Source organism: Mesoplodon bidens, assembly GCF_964165515.1.
Source record: "Mesoplodon bidens genome assembly, chromosome: 19".
Classification (NCBI taxonomy): domain Eukaryota; kingdom Metazoa; phylum Chordata; class Mammalia; order Artiodactyla; family Ziphiidae; genus Mesoplodon; species Mesoplodon bidens.
The window spans coordinates 9,739,252-9,760,727 of NC_138179.1; the positions used below are offsets into that span (position 1 = coordinate 9,739,252).

General features: G+C 40.3%; 1 protein-coding gene across 2 annotated transcripts in view; it reads right to left on the reverse strand.

Annotated features, from left to right (window-relative positions):
* Positions 1–5,649: 5,649 nt before the first annotated feature.
* Positions 5,650–21,476, reverse strand: part of TAF15 (TATA-box binding protein associated factor 15) — a 30,076-nt gene continuing 14,249 nt past the window's right edge. For both annotated transcript variants that reach the window (XM_081218695.1, XM_081218696.1), the window contains exons 8-16: positions 15,842–15,876; positions 15,198–15,230; positions 13,088–13,197; positions 11,906–12,035; positions 8,814–8,906; positions 8,032–8,113; positions 7,827–7,915; positions 7,314–7,719; positions 5,650–5,980 (exon numbers count right to left, since the gene is read on the reverse strand). In XM_081218695.1, coding sequence (XP_081074821.1) covers positions 5,941–5,980; positions 7,314–7,719; positions 7,827–7,915; positions 8,032–8,113; positions 8,814–8,906; positions 11,906–12,035; positions 13,088–13,197; positions 15,198–15,230; positions 15,842–15,876 — 1,018 coding nt within the window. In that variant the 3' untranslated portion in view covers positions 5,650–5,940. The remainder of the gene's footprint in view (positions 5,981–7,313; positions 7,720–7,826; positions 7,916–8,031; positions 8,114–8,813; positions 8,907–11,905; positions 12,036–13,087; positions 13,198–15,197; positions 15,231–15,841; positions 15,877–21,476) is intronic.

The following is a 21,476-nucleotide window of genomic DNA, read 5'->3' on the forward strand; positions in this document are numbered from 1 at the left end:
GCAGCAACAAAAGATCCCGCGTGACTCAATGAAGATCCCGCGTGCCACAATTAAGACCTGATGCAGCCAAAAAAAAAAAAGATAAAGAAAATAAATACAATACAATGAATATTTAAAAAAAAAAAAAAAAAAAAGACAGCACGGAGCATAAAGGTCTGCATAGAGCACCGACCGTCTGGTATGCCACCAAGGTACCAGAGCCTTCCCAGTACCAGAGCTACCTATATCCAATATTCTTAGAAACACGCTTAATCCAAGCTGTGGCCAACTTCTCTCAGAGGCCTGAAATGCCCACTCTTCTCAGCCATCAGGGGATGTTGGGACGGATTTTTGGACACCATCCAAAATGTATGTCCCCCTCTTACCTCTCCTCCCTTTCTTTTTTTTTTTTTTTTTTTGCGGTACGCGGGCCTCTCACTGTTGTGGGCTCTCCCGTTGCGGAGCACAGGCTCCGGACGCGCAGGCTCAGCGGCCACGGCTCACGGGCCCAGCCGCTCCGCGGCATGTGGGATCTTCCCGGACCGGGGCACGAACCCGTGTCCCCTGCATCGGCAGGCAGACTCTCAACCACTGTGCCACCAGGGAAGCCCCTCTCCTCCCTTTCTAATGGGACCTCTGGATACTCCCACTGATGGCAAAAAAAAAAAAAAAAAAAAAAAAAAAGGCTTTATACCCACTACCGCTATCTCTTCCTCAAACATTCTCCCCCATCTCTGTGCTATAACTGAAACCTTGCTCTTGAACTGGCCTCTTGCTGAAATGTCAGGTGTTGCTCATCCTCCTACATTCCTTCCAATGTCACAGTGTCCTGTCATTGTTTCTCCGAGGGTCTTGGCTCTCAAACGAGCTATCCCACCCTCTGGCCCACTTCCCTATTTTCTCTCATTCATTGCCTGAATCTTAGTCTTGCTATCACCATCCCTATGGACAACCATCCAACACCTCAGTTCCTCAGTCCCTCAGCTCAACCACAAAGGTTTTTCCCTCTCTTTCACTTCAGCTACCTACTTCCATGGCCACACTTAGCCCTTGTCATCCCCAGGAATTTCTCCATCTACAAAATCGTGAACATCTACTTTCTGACCCAAACCTTCTCTCTCTCCAGCTCTTTTTATCCCCACTACCAGGCCTCTGAATCTCATCAATAACACTAAGGTCTTGACCTCCCTACATTCTCTGTTAGCCCCCTCTTACTTTTTAAATTTCTACTCAGCTGGGACTCCATCCATCAACCACTATTCTCACTATGCTCATACTTCCTCTATCATCTCTCTCTCTGACTAGTAAAATCCCCAACCCTGAATCAAACTGCCTCTGATCCTATAACCAGGTTGATGTTTATAGTGGAGAAAACTCACACATCCATAGACTGGTTCCCTCAGAATACTTGCTTCCTATCTTAACTGAGTTCTTACTGCTGTCTGGCAAGTTCATGGGTTCCTAGTCACAGCTTCAAGCCTTCTCTGCTCTCTTCACATTTCCTGCCGTCTCTTCAAACTTTCTATCCTATTACTCCCCCGCTCTCAGTAGGCCATTATAATTTCTCTTCGGGGGAAAAAAATAAAAGGCATCAGATGAAATTACCTCAACTTCTTGCCACCTGTTATAAGAATCCTTGTATACAGTAGTTGATAGCACAGGCTCTAAGGCTAGATACTCTGGTTAGTATCCTAGCTCTGTAACTTTTAGAGTGTGATCTTGGGTAAGTTGCTTAACCTTTCAGGGTCTCTGTTGCTCAGTGGCCCTTCTGAAAGCCCCTTCCCAGTAGCAATCAAAATCATTTACACCATTCACCTCTTCTCTGATTTTATATTTAAAAGGAATATTTTCCCCTATACCTCCTCGCCTCACAGCATTGTTACGAGAATTAAATGAGTTAACACATACGGATTGCTTATAATTAATTGCCTGGCATACAGTAAGCTCCCAATAAATGTCAGGCATCTGTTACTACAATTATCAGCATCTGCACTTACCTTACCTCCATTACGGTGCAAGAGGCACTCTCCTCTTCCGAGGCAAAATCCTCCACTAGTGTTCTGGGTGCCATTCCTTCAAGGAATTTGAATATCAATTTTCCCCATTTCCTTTCAAATAGTGTATAAACATGATCAATTCCCATCCATCTTAAAAATAACCTCCCACAAACCCATAACCCTTTCTAGATGCCTCCTCTCCTTAGCTCACCTCACCGCTAATCACCCTTCATAATCAAGATTCTTAAATAGTTGTCCACACTACCTGTCTCCATTTCTCTAATTTCTATTATTTATTACCCTACTTCAGTTTGGGTTCAGAATTCAATTCTCTACCAAAACTGATTTTGCTAAGGCAGTAGCTCTCAAAAGGGACAATTCAGCCCCCTCCAAGGGACACTTGGCAATGTCGGGAGACATTTTTGGTTGTCACAACTGGGGGCTGCTACTGGTGTCTTGTGGTAGAGAGCAGGGATGTGGCTAAATATCCTATACATAGCACAGGGCAGCCCTCCACAACAAATAATCATCCAACCCAAAATGTGAGTAGCACCAAGGTTGAGAAATCTCATGCAAAGATAATTTATAACCTCCGTATTGCTACATACAATGAATGCTTTCTATCCTTTATGTGACTTGGCCAACTCGAGCACTTGACCCCATTAGCTTCTCCCTCCTTGAAGTCCACTCTTCCCTTGGGTTCCACTGACACCTCACTTGTATTCCCAGTCTGTTTCAGTATCCTCTTCTATTATTATTATTTTTTTTTTTGGCTGCACCACGTGGCTTGTGGGATCTTAGTTCCCCAACCAGGGAGCGCACCCAGGCCCTCAGCTGTGAAAGCATGGAGGCCTAACCACTGGACCGCCAGGGAATTCCCTATCATCTCTGAAATATTGGTACTTCTCAGGGTTTTGTCCTAGACTCTTTTCTCTCTAGACTCCAAAACCATTAGAATCAATTGGGGCTTTTGTTTTTTAAATGTCCCAGGCCTCACAGATTCCACTGTTCTGGAGTGGAGCCCAGACATCTTCTGCATTTTAAAAAAGTTCCTAGCTAATTCTAGTATTCAGCTAAGATGAAAAACCACTACACTAATCTTATTTTAATCATACCCACTCTCATCACTTTAATTACCATTTATATACTAATGACTCACATCTATAATAATAGAGTCTTTCATTTAGTCAATATTCATTGAGTACCTACTCTGTGTCTGACACTGTTCTAGGTAGTGGGGTAGAACAGTGAACATCAGAAGAGGTTCCCTACTCTCCTGGACCTTACATTCTAATGGAGGAGAGAAATTAACCACAAAAATATTGTTTCATATAGTGATAAGTACTGTGAGGACATTATAAGAGGTGATGTGAGGGTGACTGGAAGAAGTATTTTAGATACGAAGGTCAGCAAACACCTGGGAGGGAGGGTGGGATTTGACCCAACACTGTTATGAAAAGGAGTCAACCATGTGAATATGAGGAAAGAGAGTCCTGCACAAAGCACATGCAAAGATACTAAAACAGAAGCATGTTTTGTACCATCAAGATTAGGACCAATGTGGTTAAGGTAAGGCTAGTATGGAAAAATGTTCTCCTATGAGGTTGTGGAGACAAAGGCCAGATCATACAGGGCTTGGTAAGCCAAGGTAAGGAATTTATAGCCAATATACAACAGGAGGTCACTGAAAGGGTTTTAACGAGGCATGACGTATAGGTTGATTTACATCGTTACCATATTGTTTAGCTGCTGTGTGAAGAATAGATTTTAGAGGGGCAAGATTGTGGGGGACCTATTAATGGGCTATTGCAGTTATCCAGAAAAGTGATGACTGTAGCTTGTACCAGGATTAGAACTAAGAATATAAAGATGGTTTCAGGATATATTTTGGAGGTAGAATTAAAAGGACCTGCAAGTATGGGATGAGTGAAAGAGAAATCAAATGTAAGTTCTAAGTTTTTTATCTGATCTGATTTGGGTAGATTAAGACTGAAAGGAGGAAGACTAGGAAGAAAGAAACTGATTTGGAGATCAGAAGTTCTGTTCAGTCCCAGTAAAGTCACCAAAAAAAAAGTTATGTTAAATACATCCTAGTGGAAAAGTCAAGTAGGCAGCTGGATATAATCCAGAGCTAAGGGAAGAAGACAGACTGGAGACATAAATTTGGTGTAGTCATCACCATATAAAACCCAGGATAAAAGTGAGTATAAATAGAAGAAAGGGAATCAGAACAAACTGAGAAACTTCTAACACGTAAAGGGCAAGTAAAGCTAGCAAACGAGACAGAAGTCAGTAAGGAAGATCAGTGGCACGTAATGTTGAGTGCTGCTGTTCTCTGAGCTGCGGATTTGCACACCCAGCTGCTGACTGAATGTCCCTACTTGGAAGGGACACTCACAAGTGCCCCAAATTCTACTTACCCACAACTGAATTCATTTCCCTCATCTTACTCCCAAACCTGTTTCCTTTTCCAGTGTTTCCCATTTCAATGAACAGCACATCTACCCAACTGCCCAAGCCAGAAACCTCTTTTCTCCCCACTACTTCTGACATCCAGCTAAATCCCATCAAATTTCCCCCTTCACTTCTCAAATCTATTATCTCCTCCTCATCCAGTCACTATCTGAGCTCAGACCTGTATCATCTCTCACCTGGTATACCATTTTGTCTCCAGTCCAGCCTCTCTACAAGGCAGCCATAATTATCTTTCAGTTGATGCCACTCAGGTCAGGCCATTCCCCTACTTAAAATCTTTTAATGACTCCCCATATGGAGGCAGGGGGAAAATAAAATGCAAGGACCTTATCCTAGAGCTGGCTTACCTCTCCAGTCTTATCTTTTGCATGCCCATTCTTAAACTTCTTCCTCCAATCACAACGCACTACATACAATTCTCAAGTGCACAGCCTGTTCCTCACTCTTTTAACTCCTGATTTATTAATATTTGTTCATGTCAGTTTTCTGCTGGGAACACCAATTTCTCACCCCAGCCTCTTTACTTAGCCAATTCCTACTCTTCCCTCAAGGTTCACCAAGCTTTCCCAATCCCACATGACTGGATTAAGTATCCTTCCAAACAGCCCTCAAAGCACCCTGTACTATTCTTACTGGAGCACTTATCAGACTATATACTGTCTGTTTGCTTGATGAGCAATACATCCAGCATCTGATGCAGTGCCTTACCCTTGGTAAGGGTAGGAAAAATAGTTTTTAAAAAAATATCAAATAACACATTATGTACATTGGTATCTTAACCCTGGTTTGTCAAACACTTACTCTTCCTTCCTAGCCCTTGGACCCCCATATTCCCAGCGTCTAGAACACTGCCCTAAATAAATGGTTCTCAGCTGTAAACCTGGTTTTTATCAAAACCACCTGGTGATCTTAAGATAAATTAAGATTCCCAGTTCTACCTCCCCACATCCCACCAATTTCTGATCCAGTAGACCTGGGGTGAGGCCTAGGAATCTGGAATTTGACAACCTCCTCTGGTGGTTCTGACATGCAGTCATGCTTGGAAACTACTATTCTAAATGGAGTAGGAACTCAATAAATATGGTTGCAAGTAACATTTTAATTTCATGAAGTAGAATTCATTTCCTAATTCTTTAGAGTTTGAATCTGCTGTAACTGCATCCTAAGTGTGACAGAACAATGCACTAATGTACAAAAGTCCACAAAACAAGCATCCTTTATTGCAGTATTACAAAACACTTTCCATTCTGGCAGTATTGTACAACGCACTTAGCTTCAAGGGTTGGGAAGGAGAAGGTTGGAAACTAAAGTGGGATATTTCAATGGACATTTCTAAAAGAAAAACTGTCCCAGCCCTCCCACCCAAATAAAAATCCAAATGTCACTTAATTTCACTATGCAAGAAGAGGCCACGAGGAGAGCAGCAGGCAAAACTCTGGCAATTTCACCATGGATCATGTCAGAGACAAAGGAACATTCAAAACAGTCATCAGTATGGTCGGTTGCGCTGATCATTTCTGTAGTCGTTTCTAGGAATGAAAAATAAAGAGCCAGACTAAATTCTAATTTTCTACCAAGAGGAAGCATCAGACACTTCTTCAGGGTGCTGGTGACTGGCATCAGCTTGACAATTTTTATAAGAATGACACCATGCCTAATATATTTCTCTGCTCCTAGAAGGTGCTTACTAAATGTCTAATTTATCAGCTTTAAGACACACAAAGTTCCTAGAAGCCCTGCTATCACTAACTCTCTTAAAAATTTTTCCATCTAGAATAAGGACTCTAAACCACTGTGGTATTTCAGGTCAGAGACTTTGCCATTCCAGCACTCTAAAAAGAAGAGCAATATAGTGGAATAAGCAAGCAAACACTTTCATGTAAGAATTCTGGACCTGCCACTTACTATGCAATCTTGGAAAAGTTACTCAACATTTCCAACTCTGTAAAATGGGAAGTACATCTACCTCTGGGGTTGACAGAAGGACTAGAACTAAAGTATACAAAGACACTTTCACAGGATTTGCCACACAGTAAGAAGTGTTTAATAGATGATAATTACTAATAGCTAACAATTATACAGTGATTACCATGGCCCCATGGCATGGCATGGTTACCATGGCCACCGTTGTAACATAATCTAATGCAACTCCACGAAGGAGATATCATTAGCCCCATTTTACAGATGAGAATACTGATGCTCCAAAGGGTTAAGTTACTTGCTTATCAAGCAGCTAATAAGTGGTGGAGCGAGGATTTGAAAGAAGACAGTCTGTCTCCAAACTCTGTGCTCTTAACTACATGCTTTACTAATTCTTGCTACCCTATATTGTCTCTGGCACAGTAATTGAAGTTATTTTACATCACTGGTTATTCAACTTTTTCTGCCTCTACAGCTTTCACGTGCACAGCACACTCCCATCAGTACCACCAGTGATTTTCATCTGGAAAAGGTATAACAGAATTTCCAGAGAAACAACTGCAAGGTAGCACATGTGATTTGAAAAAGCACACTCCTATAAAGGGTGTGTTCTCCCCTCACTTAGATTAAGAATCCCTGATTTACATACAGTTTCAAATCATCTCTCAACCTCAATTATCTTTAGCTATGAGAAAGAATACACACACATTTACCTACATTCATCCAAATATAAAGATCATGAATAAGAATTGCCAAAACAAATTTTAGGAATTGCTAAGCAGGAAACTAAACGGATCTTCTCCAACCTAACTGAAAGAGTTGACAATGGGAAATTCAAGTTCTAAAAAACTGGACAAGAAGAAAATGTGATGAAAAGGGCTCAGACTCTAAAATCTAAGAGCAGTGAGGTAGAAAGGTTAGCATGTACATTCTAATACTCACCTTCCTCCCATTTTGCCTCCATAGCCACCTCGGTCTCCTCCATAGCCGCCGCCACTCCTGTCTCCTCCGTAGCCTCCACTTCGGTCCCCACTGTAGCCACCACCACCACGGTCTCCTCCATAGCTCCCCCCACTTCGCTCTCCTCCATAGCCGCCGCCTCGGTCCCCCCCATAGCCACCACCACGGTCCCCCCCATAGCCACCTCCTCGGTCCCCCCCATAACCACCCCCACTTCTGTCCCCTCCGTAGCCACCACTGCCACTTCTGTCTCCACCATAGCCCCCCCCACTTCGGTCTCCACCATAGCCCCCCCCACTTCGGTCTCCACCATAGCCGCCTCGGTCTCCACCTCTGCCCCCACGACCTCTGTAGCCCCTCTCTCCACCGTAGCCTCTTCCCCGGAAATCTGTAAGGCAGAAATGCAAACTAGTAAGGCCAGCAGAATAATGGAAAGTCTCCTTAATGCCAGTCAGAAGATTAATAGCATGCAGATGCTGTTAAAGGCTGACCCACCTCCTCCTAAGGGACGAGAGTCCTCTGGTCTGGGCTCATTGCACTGATTGCAAGAATTCCTTCGAGCAAAGTTCATATTTCCACATGATCTGAGAAAGGAGGAAAATAAAATGCTCAATAGTTTCCAATGGATTCAGAACCCCCTCTCCTACCTTCCAACCCCAATCCGAACTCTTACATCCACCAAAATAAATGGTATACTTACGGATTAGGGCAAACCCAGTCCCCACTTTTGGGGTCTCCACCTCTCCCCTGAAAGCCTCCACGGCCTCTATATCCTCCACGGCCTGGGGGAAAGTAAGAAGTGAGGAGGAATCAGTAGCAGACATTAACAAAGCAGAGGAAAAGCATCAGACGAAAGAACTAAGAGCAAGTGTTCATCAATAACTGGGCAGTGCCCCCCACAATTAACCCCTTATGGCAGGACTCCATGATTATTTGATTTGGGGCTTTATTTATTTAGTCAATGCAGTAGATGTGGAAGAAGACCCCAGGGCACACATTAAAGTGCAAATAATGCACTAAAAAACTTCGAAGTCCACTTTCTATAATGCCCTCCTTAGTTTAAGAATTTCAGGGATAAAGGTTAAGTGAGAAGACATATTCCAAATTTAAGGAATTAGACACAACGGAAATGAAAGAGTTACAAGTAACTATCAACATATCAGGGAACTCCCAAACTGGTCAGATTAACTACCTACCTAACTAGGTATCATTTAAACAACTGCCTCCTAATGTCCAGGTGAATAACAAACTGCTTTATATAGCTTTCCAAAGAGATTTCTGGAACCTTTGTCCACCACTTTCTTAGCTATTACAACACCTTATTTACCTAATCTCCTATTCTGTACCTCACTTTTAAGATAGAAGGAAAAAGACCGATAGGGAGAGAGAAGTAGTAGCAAGTTCACACAACAGGGACAGAACATGGACTCAAATCCAAACCTTCTGTGTAATACCCAGGCCTGTGAGCAACAAGTATTTTACCTCGTCGCCCACCTCCACTTCCACCTCCTCTCATGAATTCAGGTCTTCTGGTGGCAAAGGACACTTTAATGATGTTGCCATGGAATTCTTTTCCTAAAAAAAAAAAGAAATGGTTTTGCAGAAATACTATTCTACATCTCCACCTCTCAAAAATATAAAACTGTTTCAGAAATTTTTAGTTTCAGAGGAATAACTGACATGTCCTCACAGAAATTCAAACACACTAGTGTTCCAAAGAGTCAAGGTAACTGTACTAGAACATGACACAATCTACTGAATAGAGCAGATCTGTCACAAGGAGACAGTCATTTCTTACTAAGCAAAAAAAACAAAAAAAAAACCCATCTAAAATTTTACATGAAGAAAGCCAAGTACAGAACAATGTATGTAGTATGCTACCATTTCTTTTTTTTAAAGGGAATGAGTGTGTATGTGCATGCATGTGCACACATATGCCTGTCTATACACTGCCTATTGTGCTTAACTCTCAGTAGGTGAAAAGGTGGAAAGGAAACTCATTTTTTACTATATACTCTTGGTACCGTTTGAAATGTTTTTTACCTTAGACAAGTAGTATCTTTAAAAATAATGTGTGCATATGTGATTATACTTATATACATGCATATATACACATACTCTGCTGTCCCAGGGCCTTAGAGACAGAAATTTTCACTTTATATTAAATAAGGGAACTGACATATAAGGAAAAGGTGCCCAAGGAGTCATAAAATAGTTATAAATCCAGGAGTCTTAGCACTTTCACCGAAGTCCTAATTGTTGTGACTGGCACCTTCCACAATGTCAGATGGTATGACAAGCACTTTTAAATAGGAAACCCAAGGATCAAGTATTTTAAAAGCTGTAAAAAGACCTGGTGAGAGCTGAACTATGGAGTTACTGTTAAGAGGCTCATTTGCCCTATGGGGGAAAGGCACAATAATTTTTGGGGGGAGGGTTCACAGGCCTCTCACTGTTGTGGCCTCTCCCGTTGCGGAGCACGGGCTCTGGACGCGCAGGCTCAGCGGCCACGGCTCACGGGCCCAGCCACTCCACGGCATGTGGGATCTTCCCGGACCGGGGCACGAACCCGCGTCCCCTGCATCGGCAGGCAGACGCTCAACCAATGCGCCCCCAGGGAAGCCCCACAATAATTTTTTAACATATCATAAGCTATGATAGTTTTATGATTCACAGAAACTATGACACAAGCAGAAAAGTAAGGGAGAATGGACCTAGCCTTCAAGAGCAAGGTGATGGGGCCTGATTAGGGCAAAAAAGTAAAGAAAATGGAGGTGAGGACAGAGTTATAATCTCATCTGTGAAGAAGTAAAGAAATGCAATTATGTCTTGACACAGGTGCAATAATCTTGGAACTGGAAAAGACCACAAGTGCCTGTCAATCCAGCATAGTTTAGCACTTCACAGACAATGGTGCTAGACTGCCTGAGTTTGAGTCCTGACCCTGCCACTTATTCTGTGATCTTGGAAATTATTTATCTTCTCTGTGCCTGAGTTTCATCATCTGTAAAATGGTAATAAAAGGGTACATCTTATAGGGTTACTGTGAAGATCAAACTGAGTTAATGCACATAAAGTTCTTAGAACCATGCCTAGTTCATAAACCACAGTAAACATGCAGTAAGTGTTAGTTATTATTAAATTAGGGTACAACAAAAACAGTGAATTTATAATAACATGGGGAAATGACTATGTTAAGACGTTAAGTGAAAAAAAGCATGAGACAAAACTACATTTGGAGTATAATGATAAACTATTTTTAAAAACTGGAAGGAAGGGGCTTCCCTGGTGGCACAGTGGTTGAGAATCCTCCTGCCAATGCAGGGGAACGGGTTCAAGCCCTGGTCCAGGAAGATCCCACATGCCGCAGAGCAACTAAGCCCATGCACCACAACTACTGAGCCTGTGCTCTAGAGACTGCGAGCCACAACTACTGAGCCTGTCTGCCACAACTACTGAAGCCAATGTGCCTAGAGCCCGTGCTCCGCAACAAGAGAAGCCACCGCAATGAGAAGCCCGCACACCACAACGAAGAGTAGCCTCCGCTCACTACAACTAGAGAAAAAAAGCCTGCGCACAGCAACAAAGACCCAACACAGACAAAAATAAATTTATTTATTTGTTTGTTTGTTTATTTATTTAAAAAAAACAAACTGGAAGGAAAAGTTAATACCAGTAGTTGTCTCTATGTAGAGAACTAAGGATGCTTTACTCCTTTCTTCTACTCTCCCATATTTTCTTATTTTCACGGGGAAAAAAAGTCTTACTGTTTCTTCTAAGTACGTATTAACATTATATTTGAAGGGAAATTAACCTAAATTTAAAAAGAATATAGTCAACCAGGCCAACCCTCTACATCTCTATCAGGGTGGCCTTAAGCACAAAGCATGACATAAGGAAATATTTTAGACAGAGTTCATCTCATTTCTAAAGGTATGTAAAAACTCTGGGGCTTCCCTGGTGGCGCAGTGGTTGGGAGTCCGCCTGCCGATGCAGGGGACACGGGTTCGTGCCCCTATCCCGGAGGGTCCCACATGCCGCGGAGCGGCTGGGCCCGCGAGCCATGGCCGCGGAGCCTGTGTGTCCGGAGCCTGTGCTCCGCGGCGGGAGAGGCCGCGGCAGTGAGAGGCCCGCGTACAGCAAAAAAAAAAAAAAAAAAAAAAAAAACTCTGGCCTGTATTCTCAATAGAATATCTAAAAAAGTAAACATGAAGATAATCACCATCTACGAGAACATATTTTGACTTCAAGACTTTTAGAAAACATTTATCCAAACCACACGTTGAAACATGAATGAGGGACTTCCCTGGTGGCACAATGGACAAGACTCTGCACTCCCAATGCAGGGGGCCCGGGTTCGATCCCTGGTGAGGGAACTAGATCCCACATGCATGACACAACTAAGGAGCCCACGTGCCACAACTAAGGAGCCCTGGAGCCGCAACTAAGGAGCCTGCCTGCTTCAACTAAGGAGCCGGCAAGTTCAACTAAAGAGCCCGCCTGCCACAACCAAGAGCCGGCACAACCAAATAAATAAATTTAAAAAAAAAAGAAACTATACGAATGAGGTATACCATCAAACCAGTCAATGGCTGCCTTAGCTGAAGGAGGGTCATCAAATGATACTGTTGCCTCCCCTTTTGGCTTTCCTGTGTCCTTGTCTGTGTACAGATTTATCATTGGTTTTCCAGTCTTCTTATTTGTCTGAGGAACAAACAAGTGGGTGTTAGTATTTTAAGAAAAAGTGATCATGAACCACATAGATAATTAAAATTTTATTTTTTAAAGGAATTTACATATCCATACAACAAATACTATCAACTTAACATAAAAATGAAGTTATCTGTAGGTTCTGAAAAGGAAAACTCTCTAAAATATATTAAGTGAAAACCAAACTATAAAAATGATACACAGTATATACTGTTTTATCTATGTATAATTTCTTTAAACCCACAAAAAAAGAAAACATAGATAATGCTCCATATAAATATATACCTTGTAAAACTAAAAAAAAAAAAAAAGACCAGGAAGAATGTTCACCAAGCAAATAAATAAATTACCATTAAGGCATACACACTGGATTTTACTGGGAAGGGAGTGGAAGACAAGAACTGTGTGAATTTTTTACATATTTCATGTGTAATTAATAATTTCTTAAGAAATTTTTACTCTCCAAGAAGGAGAAAAAAAAAGTAATTCCACGGACACCAAAACAAGAGCAACTGCAAACCGATATCAAGCAAATGCTTCAATCTACTAACACTGATCTAAATGCTTTCTAGTTGGAGATGAAAATATATGCATGAAACAAACAGTGCATAAGACACTTAAGTACAATCAAGTTATGAAATAAAGCATTATTATATTGGGCAAATATATAGCTGTCATTAAAAACATAAAAAGTTGTTAGTAATAACTTGGGTTTTCATATGTTGGCATTTCAGAATATAAAAATGTTTTCACAATTTCATTTGGTTCTCACAATTTTAGGAGCTAGGCAGAGACTATGTTTAGAGTCCTAAGATTGAAAGCCAAAGCTGTGGAAGGCTGTGGAAAGGTACACAAACGCAAGGAATAAAATCTTCATGTATTTTAGCAAATTTAGCAAAGGCCTACAGGCATGGGTGAGCATGTGCATCAGGGAACTTTAAGAGACAAGCCTTACTGGAGTATGGGCTTATTATGTAACCTATGTATCTTAACCAGAATATGTTAATAATTATGAGATTTTCAACATAAGCCAATTTTTTACTCACCTTGATAATTCCTATTTGTTTAAAGAACTCCCCCACTTGATCTGTAGACACACCCTCCCCAAGTCCTTGTACAAAGATTGTGTTGTTATCTGAATTATCAGATTCTGAATCTATGGGGGAAAAAAAACCATGATTAATTTTACATATTCCTTAGGTTTACTACATCCTGTTTAGTAATCAAGAATAATAATTTATTATTCAATATTCAACTACTTCTGTGACCAAAAGGAAAAAGGACCAATAAACGAAACCTCTTAGATAAACATGCAAAGTGGTCATAACAGTTATTTGGTAGGTCAATTCTCACAACTAAACTTCACATAAAGTGGATCAAGTCCACACTATACCAAATACATAGACCAATTAAGGGAGATCTTACAAATCTCACTCTTCAGATTCAGATACAGGACTCAAGCTCAGGAAGAGATGAAGAAAGTTAGTATAAAGTAGCATTCCTTTCTTTGGAGAGTTTTAATTCTTTCTGGCTAATCAATACTTTTAAAGCTTTCTAGTAGGAAATTGCCCAAATCTGACACTTTGGACTTCCAAGCAAGCAGAATTGCTGGTTTCCCATTCATTGCAATAAGCTTTATATATACCAGAGGGTAGGGGCACCTTGACACACACCTTACCTTACACGCATACTTTTGGATTAGTATAACAAAATAAGAAAGATGCACATAAATTCAGTCCATCAAGGGATAATCCAGAAATTGCCATCCATATAGAATACTTTAACATCTTAATAAAAACAAAAGTTCTGATTTCAATATATATTAAAAATTTGGGGGGGCTTCCCTGGTGGCACAGTGGTTAAGAATCCGCCTGTCAATGCAGGGGACACGGGTTTGAGCCCTGGTCCATGAAGATCCCACATGCCGCGGAGCAACTAAGCCTGTGTGCCACAACTACTGAGCCTGCGCTCCAGAGCCCGCGAGCCACAACTACTGAGCCCGCGTGCCACAACTACTGAAGCCCATGCACCTAGAGCCCATGCTCCGCAACAAGAGAAGCCACTGCAATGAGAAGGCTGTGCACCGCAAAGAAGAGTAGCCCCTGCTCACCGCAACTAGAGAAAGCCAGCACACAGCAACAAAGACCCAATACAACCAAAAATAAGTAATTAATTAATTAAAAAAATTTTTTGCCTCAAATAGATTTTTAATCTCTACATAACTTTCAAAAGGCTCCAGGCAGCCTTGAATTTCATTTGAAAATATAAAGGCACATGAAATTAGTGACCTCTGAGGACTTCCCTGGTGGCACATTGGTTAAGAATCTGCCTGCCAATGCAGGGAACACGGGTTCGATCCCTGGTCTGGGAAGATCCCACATGCCGCGGAGCAACTAAGCCTATGCGCCACAACTACTGAGCCTGCGCTCTAGAGCCCAAGCCACAACTACTGAGCCCACGTGCCACAATGACTGAAGCCCGCGCACCTAGAGCCCATGCTCCGCAACAAGAGAAGCCACCGCAATGAGAAGCCCGCGCACTGCAACAATGAGTAGCCCCCGCTCGCCACAGCTGGAGAAAGCCCACGCACAGCAACCAAGACCCAACACAGCCAAAAAAAAAAACAAAAAGAAAGGCACATGTAGAAAGAAAGATGTTTCATAAAAAAGAAAAAAAAAAGAAAAGAAAAGAAAAGAAATTAGTGACCTCTGCCCAGAGTAAGACAATTCTCTCATATATGAATTCAGGTTTCTTAGACCCACTGACCAGACTATCAATCCATTGTAATATTTTCTTAAACACAGCTATTCTACTTCTAATTCCCCAATCATACCAATTGTCTCATACTTGATTTGCAGTAATTAAATAAATAATGCTAATTAGCAGTACAAAATCAAGTATTTCTTCACAAAAGAAAAAGTAGAGAGCATGGGAAAGCACAAACATAGCAATTTTTCCTAGCAAACTTTGCAATCAATCCCCCTGAACTTTTCTTGCTGGTACATCTTTAGAAGTGAAGCTCCCTGGTTCTGGCAGCATTATCAAATCAAATCTTCCTCCTGTACTAACTCTTCCGAACACACACACTTTTTCTTTGAAAAAATGGAAAACTAACATTCTCTTAACGGCAGAGTCACAAACTACCATAAACCTTACCAGCATCTGGTCTGGGTCCATAATCCCTGTGACCTAAGGAAAAAGAAAAAGAAAAAGAAAAAGAAAGCTATTTAAAGTAACTCATAAGAAATCATTTAAAAACAGTAATAATAACCAAGGCATGAAAAGTCAATACTTCCAAAATCCTTGTAAGTAACCATCACAGATTTACAAAGTAAATATATAAATTAAGTTTTATTAAAAGTTTAAGAAATCAAGATGAATGTCAATATTCCCTTAAACTTGTCCCAGACAGCACCAGCCACTTTGGCATTACGCTAGTATCACTTTTGTTAAGCTCTGGTTGTGAAGGCTGATTGGAAAACCCTAATAATTTAAAAACACCACGTCAGCTACCTTTATTAAAAAACATATTGACAAAATCCAGTGAAGGTCTCATTCATTGGTCACCAGACTCTTTCATGCAAATTCACTGTGTAGAAACCCATTGGACTGTTTGAGATCAACTTTGTCTTTTTAATATTTTGAGATATATATTTGCATATATATAATTTTTTTAAGCACACAACACACACCAGCCTCAACAGAGTAAGAAAGGGCTTAGACTACGTCTGCGGGATATTGGTGGCTTTTAGGTTTATATAGCATTTCCACTGAAACATTTTGGGATACTCAGCACTTACCACCAAAATTTTTGAAGCCACCGCGGTCACCACCACTGCAGAGGAAAAATTGAAGAAATGATTTCTTCCTTAGGTCTCTAATGTGCTGAGCCCTGGGCTCAATCTATACTTAACTGTCACAAGTAGAGCGCCCAGGAAAACAGTAGCACCTCTAACTTTCCAGTAAATTTCATTTCATAGACTTCAAAATGTTGTTTTCACCTAAATGTTTTCCCAAGGATCTATTTCCACAAGGGTGCCTTTTCAAGCTTATTACAGAACATACCTAATATACTCTTATTTTAAAATTTTCCCAACCCCAAGCCAAAGGGATAATATTCAAATCCACTTAAACTGGAGGCACAAGAGGAAGAATGCTAAACATTCTTTCCAAGGGGAAAGAAATCATTTAAAAACAGTAATAATAACCAAGGCATGAAAAGTCAATGGGACAAAGTGAGAGAGTGGCATGTACATATATACACTACCAAATGTAAAACCGATAGCTAGTGGGAAGCAGCCGCATAGCACAGGGAAATCAGCTCGGTGCTTTGTGACCACTTAGAGGGCTGGGATAGGGAGGGTGGGAGGGAGGGAGATGCAAGAGGGAAGAGATATGGGGATATATGTATATGTATAGCTGATTCACTTTGTTATAAAGCAGAAACTAACATACCATTGTAAAGTAATTATACTCCAATAAAGATGTTAAAAAAAATTTCCAAAATCCTTGAAAGTAACCATCACAGATTCACAAAGTAAATATATAAATTAAGTTTTAATAAAAGTTTAAGAATTCAAGATGAATGTCAATATTCCCTTAAAGGGGAATATTTTTGTTAAAGGGGATATTTTTGTTAAATATGAGAAAAAGACTAGAAGAAAAATATAAAGCAAGGTTAAAATTTTGATAGCAGAATGGGAGAGGTAAAAACTTAAGCACTCTGTTCTACTGTGATACCAAACGGTGGGTTTTATGAGATGAAGAAAAAAGTGAGGTACAAATATACATAAAAGTGAGACTGAACGAAAGCAGTCCTAAAAATTCAAATCATTCAGATATCTGGTAAAATGAGCACTAAAAGAAAGCATAACTTTAAACTGCCCTCCTATTCCATGCCCACTGCAACATGCTAGCTCTCTTCACAGCAGAGCTACTGAAATCCATGCTGCCAAATGCTCTTGTACACCAATCAGCAGACCATATCAGAGACAGAATGCTACATACTCCACAAGAAAATGACTTTATTGGGCAATTTCCACTGCCAGGTAAGTCAATGGCCCTTGTGTGCATAGCTTTATGTAAGAAATCTAAGATCTCTCTTATCAAGAAACTCTTTAAATACTCATACATTGAAAGCCTGTTTCTCTTAACTGAATTTTGTAATCCTCTAAGACTCATGTGCTGACATGGATACAAAAACACCCAAAGTTTTCAGATGGTGATATCTAATTTTCTACTACGACTAATCTTCTACTATAACCCAAGAAACTAATCCAATATACTAATGTCTCTTCACTGCTTAAAAGCCTCTGCTTTAGTAATAACCCTGCCCTCTAGATGGCTTTTCTTGAGCCACCCTGAGAAAAATCACTCTGACTAAATGAGAAAGAATTTTTTCTTTAGAAGTCTATTCTACTACCTTGACGTAAAAAAAAACTCCCTTGCAACTAGCATAGGTATGGACACACGCATCTTAACTCGCCATTAATTTTTATTTGATGCCCAGGAAATCCAAAAAGGAGAATAACACTACTTCAAGGCTATGCAGACAAAGTGAAGCTCAGGTCTTTCATATATATAGTTTCCTATTGAGTGTCTAAAACCTCTCTTTCAGAACGTCAGCCAAGCCCTCCCACCAACCCATACTTCTAAATGGCCTATATATCATAGCTTAACTCTTTAAGGAAAGGAAGCCAAACAGAGTTCTGAGATTAATTGCTAAAAATCTTATTAGAAACAAGATATCTCAGGTTTCTTCAAAGATGATCATTAGAATTCTAAAAATGATGAGAAAAGAGCTAGTGAAAATATTAAATGGGGCTTCCCTGATGGTGCAGTGGTTAAGAATCCGCCTACCAATGCAGGGGACAGTGGGTTTGAGCCCTGGTCCAGGAAGATCCTCCATGCCGCGGAGCAACTAAGCCTGTATGCTACAACTACTAAGCCTGCACTCTAGAGCCTGCGAGCCACAACTACTGAAGCCCGCGCACCTAGAGCCCATGCTCCGCAACAAGAGAAGCCACTGCAGTGAGAAGCCCGTGCACCACAACGAAGAGTAGCCCCCGCCCGCTGCAACTAGAGGAAGCCCGCGTGCAGCAACAAAGACCCGATGCAGCCAAAAATAAATAAAATTTTTTTAAAAAAAGAATATATTAAACCCACATTCCTATGTCAGGACGTTAAAGTACCCAGGATAAAGTATTTTTTTTTTAAATAGGAAATTTTCACAATTAAGTGCTGGAGGAGGCACCACTTAATTATTCTGCTGCCATCTTAACCAAATACCAAATTGTTTATCTGGCCACAATGGAGGGAAAATATGCAATTTCATATATCAAGTAGTTCCTAAAATTTCTATTCTGGCCAGCAATATAACTCTGAACAATTTTTTAAAAAAGGACACACCCCTGGTAAAATATAAAGGATATAAAACAAATGACACTTGAATATGTTTATAATTTCCTATTCCTCCATATAATGGCATTTTAACTTAAGTCATCATTACTGAGCATTTCCTTTGAAAATTCAGCAGCTGAACACTTCAAACACAATGGCCATAAATATGGAAACACCCATAAGTACATTCGAAAAAGTACTAGTCTTCAAAGTAAGAGTCTCAGGGTATAGTCTTAACTATCACTAATCAATCTTGAAAATTTGGACAAGTCAGTAATTCTCCCTAGGCTTCAGTTTCCTCCTTCGCAAAGTACCTACTTACTACCTGAAAGGTAGTCTATGGAATAGCAGCAAAGGCAGAGCCTGGGAGCATCTCAGAAAAGCAAGCTCATCCCAGACCTACTGAATCAGAATCTGCATTTTAATAAGATCCCCCAAGGAGTTCATATGTACATTACAGTTAGAGAAGCACTGGTCTAGATGACCTATAATTTTATGTGAGGCTTTCTTTCAAGTTCCAATGTTTCAGTCGCTTTTCTCTTTCCTTATTAAGAAATTTCATATTAATTAATTACAGTTACTTACTAGGAAATTTATTATATTAAACACAGTAAATAAACCTCAAATAGTGCCACTATTAAATCAGTTAACAGAAGATGGGCCTGTGGTTAAGAATCTTTCTTCAAATCTGCAATCAAGTTACATGTCCCTTTTCCATAAACTAAGTTAAGGCCCCACTAGCAAATTAAGACACAAAGGCATGTGAACATCTGAGTCAAGATGTTGTCACAACAAATTTGTTTTCCTCCCAGAAAAAGAAGCAAACTTGTACACATAAAGAATTTCTGAAGTAAGGACATTTTAATGTAAAGAAGTAGAGGTATTTACTAGGGTAGAGACATAATATAAGAATACTCAAGGGGTTTCCCTGGTGGCGTAGTGGTTGGGGGTCCGCCTGCCGATGCGGGGGACGCGGGTTCGTGCCCCGGTCCGGGAGGATCCCGCATGCCGCGGAGCGGCTGGGCCCGTGAGCCGTGGTTGCTGGGCCTGCGCGTCGGGAGCCTGTGCTCCGCGACGGGAGGGGCCGCAGCGGTGAGAGGCCCGTGTACCTCAAAAAAAAAAAAAAAAAAAGAATACTCAAAATTTATGGCTGAGCGCCCCCTGCGTAAGAAAATCAATTGTATATTCTTGACTCAACCACAGAAATCGTTGTCCCAAGTTCAAAACCACAATGAGCAGCCTACTCTAGGGTAGACTCTGAGGGTTCTTTCACTGTTACAGCATTACATATTTAGAGACGACAGTCAGATTTAGTTTCAGGTGCTTGTCAAGAAAGAAAATATACTTTGACAGAATCTCTATTCCCAAAATTTAATTTTTAAAAATCCAAATATATCTATATTCAAGGACTAAAACTGCCAAGAAGTAAAAGGACAATACGGGAATCTTTATTCCCAGAAAATTCAATACACAGAGAGAAAAAGGAACTTAGCTAAATATTGAAAAAGATTAGTTTTTAAAAAACTGTTCTGTGTTTGATTTTTCATACTAGTAATTTACCAACATTTCAGAAGGCCAAGAATCTACCATTCTAGAGCTGCACTATCCAATACAACATTTACTAGCCATATGTGACTACTGACCTTTTGAAATATGGAGAGTCTAAATTGAGATGTACTCTAAATGTAAAATACGAAATGGATTTCAAAGTCTTAGTATGAAAAAAAAGAATATGCAATATCTCAATAATTTTTATAATGATTACATAAAATATTTGTGATATGTTAGATTAAATAAAATATATTATCAAAATTAACTTCAGCTGTTTATTTTTCTTAATGTGGCTACTAGAAAATTTTACATTACACAAATGGCTCACAGTTAACCCACATTATATTTATATTGGGCAGCACTGGCTGGGCTATCACCAGCACACATGCACATTTTTAAGAAAGCTATTCAAAAACTCTTACAAGAAGACATTCAAAATTCAAGATATCTTTTTTGACACTTGAGATATTAAAGCCTAAAAAATCTACTTAACTTGATGACATGCTAATAATGGAAAATGGTTATCTATAAAGTTCTAGGAATTTTGCAACGCATTCAGCACAATGCTAAAGTTAAAAACACTGAAAAAATTTATGGCCTTAAGCTTCTAGTCCAGTAGGAGGCCACTGATCTATTTTAGATGACAATTAGAAATTCAATCTTTTTTGCTGCAACTGCTTTTTCAAAGAAAAACACTGTTTCCTATAGTCCCTATCGTCTTCACGTTTCTCTTCCAAAATTGGAAAGCTGACAGCTTCCTTTGGTCTGAATTCTTCCTGCAGTCAAGTAATCATACAACTTGAGTCTAAGAATGTCATATCCTTTACCACACATCCCACCTTCACCTGCAAACTGTGCCTCTTCTTTAATTATAAACCCAACTAATGCCAGATATTCTTCAAACAGCCCTCAAAGGATCATATTTTCAACCTTGCTATTTTTAAGTAAGATGATTACAAACACAAATGGGAGTGTTGACGAAGACTAACAAAAAATGTTTGGGTATTTCTGGTACTTAAATGTAAAACCAAGTGTAGGGGGAAAAAAGCCCTGAAACTGGTCTCTTTTTTTTTTTTTTTTTTTTCATTTGAAACACTTCACCCCTATAAATAAGCTAAAAATCACATCCTGAACAAGATATTGTGACACATGAAAATTATATGAACTTCGTATTTCAGTATCCGTAAATGAAGTTTTATTGGAACACAACCATGTTTATTCATTTATATATTGTCTATAGCTGCTCTGGTGCTACAGGAGCAGGGCTGAGCAGCTGCAAAAGAAACCGCATGGCCTGCAAAGCCTTCATTATTCCCTATGTGGCCTTTCACATAAAAAGTTTGCCCATCCAATATAGAGAGTACGTATAATCATTCACATAAACTTCTTAAAAGGCCTTTCATGCACATTCCATTTATTGGCTAAGGGGGTGGGGTGGGGGGAGGGAGGGAGTATACAGACAGCAACTGGGTAAGACCTCTCCCC